At 45.6% G+C, this 13,995-nt stretch overlaps 2 protein-coding genes across 2 annotated transcripts in view; both read right to left on the reverse strand.

Moving 5' to 3' along the window:
* Positions 1–5,325, reverse strand: part of Ndufa10 (NADH:ubiquinone oxidoreductase subunit A10) — a 39,768-nt gene extending 34,443 nt beyond the window's left edge. Inside the window, exons 1-3 of the mRNA XM_051154366.1 lie at positions 5,172–5,325; positions 2,769–2,937; positions 1,831–2,046 (exon numbers count right to left, since the gene is read on the reverse strand). Coding sequence (XP_051010323.1) covers positions 1,831–2,046; positions 2,769–2,937; positions 5,172–5,246 — 460 coding nt within the window. The 5' untranslated portion in view covers positions 5,247–5,325. The remainder of the gene's footprint in view (positions 1–1,830; positions 2,047–2,768; positions 2,938–5,171) is intronic.
* Positions 5,326–12,400: 7,075 nt separating this feature from the next.
* Positions 12,401–13,387, reverse strand: LOC127196191 (olfactory receptor 6B2-like). The gene has a single exon (XM_051153738.1). The coding sequence runs from the start codon at positions 13,385–13,387 to the stop codon at positions 12,449–12,451; it is 939 nt and encodes a 312-aa protein (XP_051009695.1). The 3' UTR covers positions 12,401–12,448.
* Between the last annotated feature and the right edge of the window lie 608 nt (positions 13,388–13,995).

Raw genomic sequence — 13,995 nt, forward strand, 5'->3', positions numbered from 1 at the left:
AGAAAACTGGTTGTTCTGTGTGTTTGAGATGCTGGTTGTTGTGTAGCTTCACCTAGGACCAGCTTCTCCGAGGCACTCACCACCCACTCACTCGTCAATCTATTTCCAGTCAGTCTTCACCCTATTAAAATATAAGCCTCTTTCCTGTAGTGTTCCTGGATTTTGGAATAAGCCTAGCACACAGCAGGTATCACAAAATATTTAATGACTGAACATATCATAAAAGGAAACAAGTTAGCCGGGCAGTGGTGGTACCCGCCTTTAATCCTAGGACTCGGGAGGTCGAGGCAGGTGGATGGCTGTGAGTTCGAGGCCAGTCTGATCTACAAAGCAAGTCCAGGACAGCCAAGGCTACACAGAGAAACCCTGTCTCAAAAAACAAAAAACAAAACAAAACAAAAAAGGAAACAAGTCACTATGCACTTAACATGTAAAGTGTTTCTTTTTAATTTAAGAAACAAGTAATTAGAAAATAAGGTGGGATATGCTTCTACAAGAAAATGGACTGCCCTGAAGGCCAGCATCATCTCCAAGCTACTGCTTGGGTTTCCCTGAGGTAGGTACAGTACCCAAGAGGGAGACTCCAGCAATAACACTAACTAAGAGCAGACCTTCCACCCATGGAAGGAAAACAATCATGAATAAAATTGGGAAATAAAAACCAGACACTTCTGTGACAACTTCAGCACGACTCAGAGTCTGTGGACACATGCTGTGTGCTCAGGAACTCAGAGACCTAGGCAGTGGGTCCCAAATGCAAGTATGTGAAGCAGCTTTGTGAGCTATATGAGGCCTTGATGAAAGCACAGCCTTGTTCTTACAGCTCAGAATCTCTGAGCCAACTTCTCAGGCGCAGTTAACTTGTTTCTAAACCCACCATCAACCACACGAAACCACTGCCACAGGAAGCAGACATAACCTTAACTATAAGCCACCCAGTCTTTCTCACACAATCTGTCTATCAATCATGGGCAGCTATACAAAGTAGACACAGCTTTAAACACCAGCTACCCTTCTCCCACACAATCCGCTCATCAACCACAGGGCAGCCACTGCTATAAGGAGTAGACACAGCCTTACATGCTGGCCACACCCTCTCTCCCCTACACACAATGTACTACTGTGTACCACTGGGAATACTGTTCCTGGCACATGGCTTTGGCTACAGGATTGGCAGTATGTTTACTGTTAGTTTTCAGGGAATGCTGGGTTCAAGTCCAAGTTAAAACCCTTGCTGTTTCCTAGGACAGGGAAGGGGCTGTGCCCTGACCTCACCTACATACGTTCCTGTTCTGTCATCTGCTCTCCTCTCAGGCCCTAACTGCTTCCTGGTCCCTGCTACCAGGCTCCCACTTTACACTTTGCTTGCCCAAATGTACTCAGCTTAAATAGCATATGAGGACACACTCTCTCTAACTGGTCAGGTCCTGGGACCCTGAATGTTTTGCTTCCTCCACCTTTGCCATCTTTTCAAGGTTTAACTTTTGCTCTGCGGCAACTTCCAACCTGGCCACTCTCCCTTCAGAAAACCACTGGCTGTCATCCATGCCTCTATAGGACATGCAGTCCATCCTCATGAGAGTGACTTCACATTCTCCCAGTCACCGGTACACTCTGTCCTTCGTCGTGTTTATGCTTACAGCAGCGTCCTGACATCTACAGGTTGCAGCTCTCCCGTGCTATTCTGAGCCTGCATCAACAGGGATTTCAAGGACTTATGATTTTACTGGAATCACAGAACTTGCCTCAAAGTTCCTTTTCAAAAAACCTCTACTCAGAAAGAATCAAGAAGGAGAATGCCCACCATCCCCGCCCAGGACACAGCGGTACCTGTGCTCAACAGGTGCTCCAAGGCATCTGAGTACTGCAGGAGGCGGTTGGCATACAGCCAGGACTGCAGGCGGTAGCTGTTGCCATCGTTGCTTGTTGGATTATCATAAAATTTCTCTAGGCTACAGCTGCCATCAAATTCCGTGTCGAGGGGCTTTCCGTCACCTGTGGTGCTGCTTGAGTAGTGGATGCCGGCTTCTGGAAAGTGCCTCATGCCTAAGGAGAGGTGACCTGGGTGAGGCATGGGGAGGCCACTCACTCCTACTGTGTGTAGCTCAACAGAAACACATGGAAATGCAACCGTTACTGCCAGAGCCTGGCATCAGAACCAAGGAAAGTCACCTTTGTGTCCACACTTCATCTCACGCTCAAGAAGTACAAGACGTGCTGTGGGCAGCAGCTGAAGAGCGCACTTCTCCATTCCCTGTGAGCAAGCAGCACAGCGCAGCCCCTGCCCACCTCAGCCCACTGCTGCTGTCCAACATCACCAAACAGCAAGCCGGCAGACGGCTGCATGAGGAGCAGGCCAGCTACCTCCTCATCACCCCGTGTGGCAGCAAGTGCAGGGATAACTGTGGGAGGGCGGCTCAGGCAGGCATTCTGCTGCTCTCCTGGGGAAAATCCAATTCCAATTGGTAACGGATTTTAAATTTTGCTACATTTGAGAGATTAATTACTTGCCCCTCCCGGCGCCCCCAATATGGTCTTTTTGAGATATGCTCTCCCCATGAAGCTATGGTTGGTCTAGTACTCACTATATAGCCCAAGCTTGCCTCAGTCTCATGGCAACCTTCTTGCTGCAGCCTCTCAAGCAACAAGCAACTAGAAACTGTAAAGACCTACCTTAGACTTAAATTTTTCTAGTCAAAAGCCAAATTCTAAGTGGGCCAAGCCTGGCACACCTGGCAAGCTGGGGCCATTCTGCATGACGTCCATACCTAGTTTCTCTGCGATTTCCTTGGCGAGCTTGCTTTTCCCAGAGCATATGTTCCCATCCACTGTGATCACTCGGCTGTACTCATTCAGTTTTTTGGTTGTCTTATCACCAAGAATGAAGGCCAAAAGCCCATACCTCAGCTTGCAATCCACACTGGTGTGAATTTGTCCCTGAAAAACACAATTATCACATCAGCCCTCTGGTTACTGAAGGCATTAGCAGCTGTTATGTAAAATACTAAGGCCCCTCTTGTTTGATGCCCTTCTTGCTCAGTGCAAGCTCTGAGAGTTGACTGTTTACCCGCTTTGGTCTTAGAACAAGGCTGGAAGCAAGGATGCTTGCTATGTTAATGAAAACGGGATGGATGAGTGAACAGAGGGACAGAAAGATGGACGCATGCTGTGAAAAATGGCAGAGGAGTACCTGACAAAATAAAAGCACCTCTCTGATCTAGGCTTCTGTCTTCAGCCTGTTCCTAGTTACCCTACCAGTGAGTAAACATTTTAAGCATGAGAAAGCTACAAGACTCAAGCCTAAGTAAGAGTTTCCACACTCTAAGCCCCCCCCCCCCCCGCAAATGCTGTCCTGAACAATGGAAACTGTCTATGATCCAGAAAACAGGGAAATACCAGCACTGTCTTTGCCTCCCTTCTACTCCATTATCACCTACAGATGCTGACCGTGGAAGAAGCATCACCTCCCCTCCTGCTGCACCGACCCTAAGGCCATTCTCACAGCTCTCATCCACAAGGCAAGGGGCGCCCTCATCAGCATCCACCCAGTTTATTCACCAAACTTGCAAGCTAAAATAATCCACTCTCCCCAAATAAAAACCACCAAGCTGAGGGCAGTGGAGGGCACATAAATAAAGGAGAACAATCGAAAAGGCAGCGAATTTTAAAGTTAAGAAGCAAACTTATCTCACAAAGATAATGCAACAGCAAGTAAGCACCTAAGATGCTCCGAGGAGGACCAGGCGATGTTCACAAATGCAAACGGCTGGTAGCACCAGGGTCAGCAAGGCAGCGCACAACAGGATGCTCTGCCCTGCTAAGGACTGCAAGCAGGGCAGCCAGGGGAAGACAGATGGTCATAAAACCACAGTCTCATGACCCAGCAAACACATCACCCAATTTATAGAAAATGTATTCCCACAAGAAACTTGCCCACATACTTACAGCAGCTTTTTCCAAAATTGCCTTTAAGGGGAAACTACCAAGAAGGTCTTCAACAGGTAATGAATGAATGACAGTATATACAAACTATGGCATATCACCCAGCAATGCAAAATGACTAAATAAACCATAAAGACATGAATAAATCTTTTTTTTTTCCTTGCTGTTTTGGGGGTTTGGTTTTGAGACAAAGAGTCATACTATGTAGCCCTGGCTGGCCTGGAACTCCCTTTATAGACCAGGCTGTCCTAGAATTCATAGATCTGCCTTTCTTGTGCTGGGATTAAAGGTGTGTTTAAGATTTACTATTTAGATCGTGTGTGTGTGTGTGTGTGTGTGTGTGTGTGTGTGTGTGTGTGTGTTTGTGTGTGTGTTAAAAGAGCAGCAAGCACTCTTAACCATTGAACTATCTGTCTAGGCCCACAAGCGAATTTTAAGCATAAGTGTAAAAGTAAATGTAAACAAAGAAAGCAATGTAACAGGTAACGCATGACTGAGTACATGAGTCTAGAAAAGGCAAAATGACAGCAATCAAGAGAGCAGTGGCTGTCATGAGTTGAGAGTGGAAAAAAAGTGAATATTAAGCAAAAAGGATTTTCGGGATATGAAGTACTGTGTGGTACTGTAAAGGCCGAGGTGTGACATTGTCCCTTGGGCGAAACCACATAACCTCACAGCACAAGGTACGAACTCAATGCATGCAAAATTTACTTAGGATGGAACACAGAATATGACTGAGCTTTCAAAATAAAGATCCTCGGCGTGAAGGTCAACCCCTTTATGGGGTCAACAACACCTCCGTAGTTCTAGCTACGAGAAAGCAAAGGAGTTACGATGACATCATAAAACGTGCCCTGTTTCCAGGCACGGTCCCCTAAGCACCTAGTATCGCCCACTATTCAGCATGCACTCCAGGAAGTCCTAATCCTTCCCAATCTACCCTAATCTCCGTTGCTGCTCCACATCACGTCACCCCAGCGCCTACAAGGCGCTCGACAAAGCAGCTTCGCCAGTCACTGAACGGATGAGCGCGCGGGCCCAGGCTCCAGAGCTCTGGCAACCGGGTTCTCCAAGAGCAGCCGGGAGAGTTCGACCATATCGCTGCACCCGGAGCTTTGAGCGGAGGCCCCAGGAGTTCGCAGCTCCAGTGTCTGACCAACAATGGCGGGGTGTCATGGCTTAGAGCCGACAGGCGGAGACCCCAGCGAAGCTAGCCACCCGTCGCTCACCACGCGCTGGGCTCCCGCCGCGAGGCCGCGCGCGGACGCCGACGACGGGACAAGTCTCAGCAGTCTCAAGGCCATTGCTCCGCTGTCCGCGCCGGCTCAAGGACCAGAGGGACGCGAGCGCGACGGGGTCCTATGCTGTCTACGACGCGCTGAAATGACGTCACGGCCGAGGTGTTCGCGGCGCCTGTCGCCGGCCATAAGAGAGGGGCGGTGCTTAGGCTAGACCAACGCTCTAAGGGCCTGGGGTTAGACCATTTTGGGAGGGGACTGGGGCTGTATCCTAGACAGTTGAACTATGTGCGGTGAAGGCTGAAAAGACCCTTCTAAGCCTTGTGCATTGCACAGAAGCTGCCAGTTTGACCTGGAGTTTTCGCAGATGCCTTGAGGTGTGTGACCCATCCTCTAAGGGTATTCTACGAGTTCTGTGGGGTGAACCTGCTCTCTCCTCAGTTGGTGTGGTAAGAATTTGCCTCCCTTCTCCACGCCCTAGCTCTGAGGAGAGGACCTACTTCCTGGGTTCTATGGACATCGCCCACTACCAGTCTGGGTTCTGTGGGGGAGTCCTCCTGAACGCTGTGGAGAGATAGGGAATCGATCTGGGTTCTGTGGGCTTCGCCCTCTCCCCGCCTGGGTTTTGTGTATACGATCCGCACACAACCAGGTCCTGAGCTCTTTTAGTGCTGAGACCCCGAGGGGGCCTCAGGCTGGGACAACAGTGATCTCCAGTGCAGAGCTCCCTGCCTCACTCCCACAGCTGCCAACTTTACAGTCGCCGCTAGGAAAGGTCTTCAGCTCCAAGACCCTGTAAATGAGGCTAAGGAAGAAAACTTTGAGGAATCCAGGAAGTGCTGATAGGGGGGCGGATCGCCAAGACAATGAGGGGGTCCCAACTGGGCCTGGGCCACCTCTCCTGCATTTCTGGATTTCTAGAAAGCCCAGAGTCCTTTCCAGTGTATTGGGGATCAGAGGGAGAGCCCTCTCCACGTTCCCCTTGCGTCCTGACCATAGGACCTCTTGTCCTAAGACAGGCCTGCATGTTGGACAACTTCAGCTGGTGGCACCATGAAAAAACGGCGTATGCCATTAGCTTGCATGCACCTTCATGGTGCTACTTAAGCTGCAGCCCCAGGTTTACTGTGAGTTAACTGTGAGATATTTTAAAATATTGACTTTTTAATGCGCCTTGAATCCCTGTATTGCACACTCCCATATCTTATAGTAATGAGTTGTACTTGAACTTTTAAAAAGAAACCTTCGCATGTTCATGAAGGGTAATGGTCTGTGATTTTTTAGTTAGGGACTCTTTTTGTGTCACTTTAAGACCAAGATGACGTAAGCTTCAACCAATGACCTGGGGAGTATTTCCACCCATTTTATTTTCCCTGGAGGTTTGTGACCAGTGAGTTTCTTGATGGGGCCTGAAGCTCTCCTGGAGCTCTTGAGGGAACTCCACGGCCACTCAGAGGAAGAATAAGCCAACTTGGATGGCAGCTCTCATCTCCAGAAAGACTTTTCTTAATCATTGTTGGGAGAGGGGAGCTTACCAAATGACAGCAGAAGGCCGGGCACTCCATCAGAAAGACAGAGTAAAAGAATGGACGTTTCATAGCTGCCCCTCAGTGAAGGAGTTTTAAAACCACACTTGGTGGCCGAAACGAGACTGTAGCATCATCAGTGTAATACCTCATGTGTATACAGGAAATAGAATAATCATATTTAGAAAATGGGGGTGCACTAGAAGAATCTAAATGAAAGTAATGTTTGGTCCAGCACTAGGAGTAGTGAATCAGCTTGACAGCAGGTATTGTAAATTTATCTGCATATTGCAACACCTAGATTCACCACTAACAACACTGCAAAAATGATAGTCTCCAAATATAAGCAAATAATATGGAATTCATTTAAGGATATGTACAAAGTATCCATTGAAAGGTGGAAGAAAAGCAGAGGAGAAACCAATAGAAAACAGTGGTTTCATGAAACTAAAAACCTTCTAAGCACAGCAAAAGAAACAATTAAGAGATGTGATAGCCTACAAAATGGGAGAAAACCTTTGCTTGCTATGTACCTGTCATACAGTTGATGTCTGCTATATACAAAGAACTAACTAAACGCCAGGCAGCCCATTCAATAAATGGGCCAGAGAAGTGAGCAGAGAGGTCTCAAATGATGAAACACCCGTGGCCCGTAAGCATGTGAAAATTTAAAAACATTACTGATCAAAGAAATGTAATTAAAAGTACATTGCGATTTCACCTCGCCCCAGTCAGAATGGCAGTCAGGAAGAGAACGAGTAACAACAAATTCTGGTGAGGATGTGAACGACAACAAAGAATGAATACACACACACACACACACACACATACACACACACACACACACACACACACACATTAATGCTAAGCTAGCCTGTATGGAGATTCTTCAAAAACTGGAAATAAAACTACCATATGGCCAACTTGTACCACACACAAAAATCCCACGTCAACATGTCACAAAAATATGTGCACCTCAATGTTTATTGCAACACTTCTCACAATAGCTGAGTTATGGAGCCAACCTAAGTGTCCAGCCAGATGAATGAAGAAATTGTGCTAGGTATACAAAAGAAGTTTTGTTCATCTATGAAGAATCTTGAAATTATATTATTTTGGGTGGGGGAAAGGATGAAATGAGATTATTAACAAATAATCTTAAACAAATTAAGTCAGAAAGGCAAATATCTCATCCTTTTTCCTATTTGTGGGTCCTAGAGTTTATAGATAGATAAAATCATTTATATACTGATGATAGAAAAGTAGAAGGGAAACTGGGAACAAATGGAGTAGGAAATGTGCAAAGTATATTTATTACATGCACGAAGTAGCCTCTGTAAAACTATAACCTTTTTGAGTCATTAAAAGGAAAAAGTCATACGTAAGCCTTCATATATCAATTATATGACAACTTTAGTAGTTCTACATTGAAGAAATTGAATTTGTAATTTAAAAACCACTTAACCAAAAGAGCAATTCCTAAACACATGTTTTTACTGAAGAATTTTACTTAATACATAAATATATAATACTAAATGTGTGCAATCTCCTCTGGGAAACAGAAGGAGTAATGCTTACCACCACACGTTCTGCTGCCATGTCTGTCAAACACAGCACAAAGCAGTTAAGACCTCCTTTGATCCATATCCCTTATACACACAAGTCATTACGAAATCATCAGCAAACTGAATCCAGCGACATGCAGAATGAGTAGTGCACCATAAGCAAATGTGTATAGTCAAAGGATGCAAAGCCAGCTGATGTTTTAAAATCAAATTAAAGCAAAAGAAATCTATGTGATCCAATGCCTGATGCAGGAAAAGCATTTGACAAAACTCAATACTCATTTGTAATATAGAGCACATCTGCTCCAACAAAGACTATAAGGCAACTGCTTCATATTCGGAAAGCATGCCCAGAAAACCCTAGAACTAACATCATATGACTAGAAAAAGAATGGGATTTGCCTTTTGAATAAAAAGCAAGGGTTTCTGCTTTCCCTACATTTACTCAGCAGAGCCACGGAATCCCTAACTCACATAATAAATAAGTACAAAAGATATAAATGGAATACATATAGGAAAGGAAGAAATGAAACTATTTGTAGATAATAGGAATTTTATTCAGAAGCCCCAAAGAAGATGACATAAAAGCCTCTAGAATGAATAAGCAAATTTAGCTGGGCTGTGCAACACAAAACGCCACACAGAATTACAGTATTCTGTCTGCTGACAGCGTAGAAGTCAGAGCTGAGGAGCAGATGGAGTTAAATTTGTGCTTGGTCTGAGTAAACTGTAACCCTGAGTTATATTAAACATAACACACCCATAGGCTGCAATGGTTAAAACACTGATGTAAGAAATCTAAAAAAGCCCTGGAAAATAGGAAGGGGTGTGTGTGTGTGTGTGTGTGTGTGTGTGTGTGTGTGTGTGTTTACATATCAGAAGAAACATGCTATGTCAAGTCTTCCCAAGCTATCTATAGGTTTAATGGGTCCCACTAAAGCCTCCACAAAGGATGTTTTAATGGTCAGACACAAGCTTTATAAAATTGCAGAAATATAAGGATTCTGGATTAGCCACAATGAATTTAAAAAGAATAAAGTCGGAGGAATTACTTTTCCATTATTGAAGTTTATTACATGCTGATACAAATCAAGAACATGTAGCAGTGATGGGGCTCTGGTGTTCACAGAACAAGAACCAACAAAACAAAGAGCTTCCACAGACGAATCAGCAAAAAGTATTCTCAGCTGTTGCTACAGTGGCGCAAACACAGTTCTGTGGCAAATAGTGTGAAATCGATTGGCTGGACATGGGGGAAACAAATGAACCTTCAATAACCTTAAAAAACAAAAAACAAAAAACTCAACCTAACAAATGGATCCTGTATTTGAATGTAATATGTAAAACTACAAAGCTTTTAGAAAAAAAATAAAACAGGAGAAGCATTTTGGGTGTAGGAGTAAGGAAATAATTTTTAACGATATCAAATGTATAATTTATCAAAGGAAAGAGGTTAAGTAGACTTCCTCAAACCCAGAAACATCAGCTCTGCCAGAGACCTTCTTGTAGGACTGAGAAGATGAACTACAGATGGAGAAAATATTCACGAAGGGCATCTTTGTCAACAGATCTGTGTCTAGAATATATAGCTTCTTTAAAGTCACATTAGAAATAGTCCAGGATTGGGCACGGTGGCACTCTCCAAAGGTCAAGGGATGGGGTTCTATTTGTATTATACTATGTGCTGAAATAAAATGAGAGGAGAGGCTACAATGTGAGGGTGTGGCTGCAAGTCAGCAACACCAGATATCTTCGACTGGCAATGAAACTGCTCTGCTGCTTAGCTACACTGTGTCTACAGTCACCACAAACATATACATTCTGTGACACAGGAGTCTGGATACATGATGGAACTGTAGTTCTGTAGGATATGCCAGCATCAGTGTCCTGTCACTGAGCTATACTTTAGTCACTCAAGATAACTCTAGTGGGAAGGGACTCATGGGATTGCCTGGCATATCTCTTTGCAGCATTTTGTAAATCTGCCATTATCCCTAAAAGACAGTTTGAAATTATATTGTGTGCAGAATAATAGATCAACAGAAATTTAGCATTTAAACTTAAGAGATACTTTCTGTGTTAGAATTTTTAGAAATCCAAGCATTGGAAAGAAGGACTGTTAATCAAGCTAACCAAGAAATTGAAATTGTTCCAGAAGACAGGTGCTCATTATCTTTTGATTAAAAAATCTCAAAGTTATGAGGATAACATTCATCTCAGAATTAATCTGTAAACTCAACACGATCCCACAAATAAGAACCCACAGGGTTTTCTTCTGCTGATGCTGACAAGCAGGTTCTCGGTTGTGTAACTTCTCCTTTCAGGAAGCCCTCGGAGAAACAAAGGCAACCTAGCCTAGAAGCACACGAATGGAGGGCATGCAAATGGACATCATGGTACATGAAAGGCCACATTCAGGAAAGCCCTGTAGTACCGATGCACGAAGAAGCGGGGTAACCTGGACTAGGTCCTCCTTCCTTCTTCAGTGGCAGGGTCCTGAGGAGGTGTGTGTGTGTGTGTGTGTGTGTGTGTGAGAGAGAGAGAGAGAGAGAGAGAGAGAGAGAGAGAGAGAGAGAGAGAGAGAGAGAGAGAGAGAGAGAGAGAGAAGAGCAAAGAGAGAAGAAGAGAGGAGAGAGAAGCCTGGGACCTGGATGGACTGGGGAGGCCTTACATAAGCTGGCTACTTAAGTTTATTAATGTAGTATCTTATATACTATTTGCAGGAGGCATATGGTCAAGGTCAACTGAAAGCTAAGCCAGACTGTGTTGGCAAGAGAACGCAGGATCCTTCAGACACAGCCACTTTAGAACTGATAACCTCAGCTCAGGGAGAGGAGTTGGGTTCCCAGAAACCACAGCCTTGACTCCTTTGAGGTGCTGGCTTGAGCCCCAGATCAGCCTTGCTAAGTCCACTCCTGCACAAGGACACAGAACTAACATCCCTTTGCCCTTCATCAGAGCCTCTGATAGAGTCTTGGGTCTCTCTGACTCCCAACAACAGGTAGAAACAAAGAGGCAGCTGGGTGGAAGCACAAGCATTTATATGTTTTCAGCAATTTGGTTTATTAAAGGGTGACAATACCTAGGAAAGAGTGTGACCTTTCAAACAGTGGGTGAGTGCTAGACAGATTTTTGGTCCTTTTGGAAAATGGTTTCAATTTCAGATGGATTACAGATTTAAATATCTAAAAACAAAAAGCTTCTAGAATGCCACAGGAGAATATTTCCATGAACTTAGGAGAAGCAAATATTTCCTAAACAGAAAATCTCTATAAGATGAAATGTACACATTGGACATTAAAGAACTTTTCTTCATTGTAAGAGCCATGAGGTCACAGCATATAACTAACCAGAAGATTCTGCATCAGAGGGCTGAGATCCGACAGGGAGTGCAGATGGTATAGAAAGAGAGCCCGTGTGAAAATGGGCAGAAGATGTGGAAGGCTCATCAGAGAGATCCTATCCAAATGGACAGTGAGAAACTGTGTCGAGATCAGCAGGACACCATTTGCGTTTGGAAAACCAAGTTTAAGTCACTGTGAGACACCTCTGGAGCCCAGCTGAAAGGCTGACTTGAAACATGAGCAACACTAGATGCTGCCCAGTGGTTGGACCCACTGAGACCCTCCTATACTGTGAATGGGAGTAAAACAGCTACCTACGGTCTGGAAAACAGTTTTGCTGTTTCTGCTGAACCTGGCCGTACATATACCTTATGCTACCTTGATTGCATATTGCAGCATCCCACATCCTAGACAGTATCCATAACCCTGTCATCCAAGAGCAAAACACAGAGCTGCATGCTGATGCAGTGTGAATACTAGTGAGAAACAACGCATGGATTGCTACAGGCAAAGACAGGAGACACCCACACACACATTGCCGAGCCAAAGCAGAACATGCAAGTATAAGTGCTTAATGATTACATTAATGACGCTCACGATACCCAGGCTACTCTCTGGCATTCAGACCAGCATAGTGGTTCTCTTGATACAGATGGTTACTAGTGGTGAGGCTCATCTACCTGGGAGTGTGTTCCCACTCAGAAAACATATTTGGATGAAGGCTCATTACTGGAGGTAGTTTTGCAGGTTTGTTAAATTTTATTGAAAAATGTTAAATAGAATTGGGTAGCATAATAGGGTTTATTTGAATTACACTTGAGAATACTGAATGTCTACTGAGGAATACTACCCAACCCCAGAGTTCTTCTCGCAGCATCCTTAAATTCTTTGTTTCTCAGACAGTAGATCAAAGGGTTCATCATGGGTGTGAGGACAGTGTACACAGCAGAGATGAGCTTGTTGGAGCTCCGGCTATCGATGGCCTGGGGTCGCACGTACATGAAGATCATGGCCATGTAGAAGAAGGTGACCACAGTGAGGTGGGAGGCACAGGTGGAGAAGGCCCTCCACCGGCCTGTGCCTGAAGGGATGCGCAGCACGGCCAGGGTGATGTGTCCGTAGGAGAGAACGGTGGCCAGGAGAGGGAACACCAGGATGATGAAGGCCAGGATGAAGTCCACCAGCTCTGCAGTAGAGAAGTCGGTGCAGGCCAGCTTGAGGATGGGGGAGATGTCACAGAAGAAGTGGTTCAGGACATTGGAGCCACAGAAGGTGGCACTGGAGATAAAGTAGACCTTGATCACAGAGATGGTGAAGCCACTAGCAAAAGAGAAAGCCACAAGCTGGACACACAGCCCCGTGGTCATGATGACTTGGTAGCGCAGAGGGTGGCAGATGGCCACATAGCGGTCATAGGCCATGGAAGCCAGGAGTACACACTCTGTGCACACTAGAGAGCTGAAGAAGTAGAGCTGAGTCATGCAGCCAATGAAAGAGATGCGTTTCCTCTGCAGGAGGAAGCCGTCCAGCATGTTGGGGATGATGTCTGACACATACCAGATCTCTAAAAAAGACAAGGAGCCCAGGAAGTAGTACATGGGCCTGTGGAGGGAGGTGCTGGTCCAGACGGTGAGGATGATGGCCAGGTTCTCCACCAGCACGAAGAGGTAGGCAAGCAGGAAGAGGAGGAAGAGCAGGTACTGCAGCTCAGGGGCGGTGGGGAAGCCCAGCAGGATGAACGTACTGACCTTGGTGATGTTCTCCCCCCTCATCCTTCTGCACCTGCAACAGGCCAACAGGAAGGGCCATGTGTCAGCTGATGGGAGAACAGGGAGTCAGGCAGTGGCCTCAGCTGGCAGACCGGGGAAAGGATTCATTTTCCTGCCAGGTCTTAGACTGGGTGGACTTGTGCACTCAGGTTTGGGTGCATAATAAAGAGGGGACAGACACGGGAGAAACTACTGAGGATAGATCTTTAAGGCCAATGAAGCCTATAATGGCCCATCAGGAGAGTAGCTGGGATCCAGAGTGGGTTTCTTTGCTGTGTTGCTGGGTTTGGGTCTTACATCTAGGAAGTGCATGCCTTGGCTTCTCCAGCCACCATTGGGCATCCACCCCCCTGTTCAGTCAGGGCAAACATGATAACACTTATTTTATATGTTTCCCCTTCGGATCAGAGGTGCCAAAGTTAGTGTTTGTCCTGCTCTGCTTTCATATCATAAACATTTATTACGGTGGTATAGTCAGGGCTGTGTTTGCTATCCTGTAGGGGCGAGTATAGACAGGACCTTGTTCCTTAATCTGGAAACAAGAGTATAAAGAGAATGTGATCCCGTCTCCACATCCTACCCCACCCCACCCCATCCCACCCCCCACCACC

The sequence above is a fragment of the Acomys russatus genome, chromosome 12 (assembly GCF_903995435.1).
Source record: "Acomys russatus chromosome 12, mAcoRus1.1, whole genome shotgun sequence".
NCBI classification, from domain to species: domain Eukaryota; kingdom Metazoa; phylum Chordata; class Mammalia; order Rodentia; family Muridae; genus Acomys; species Acomys russatus.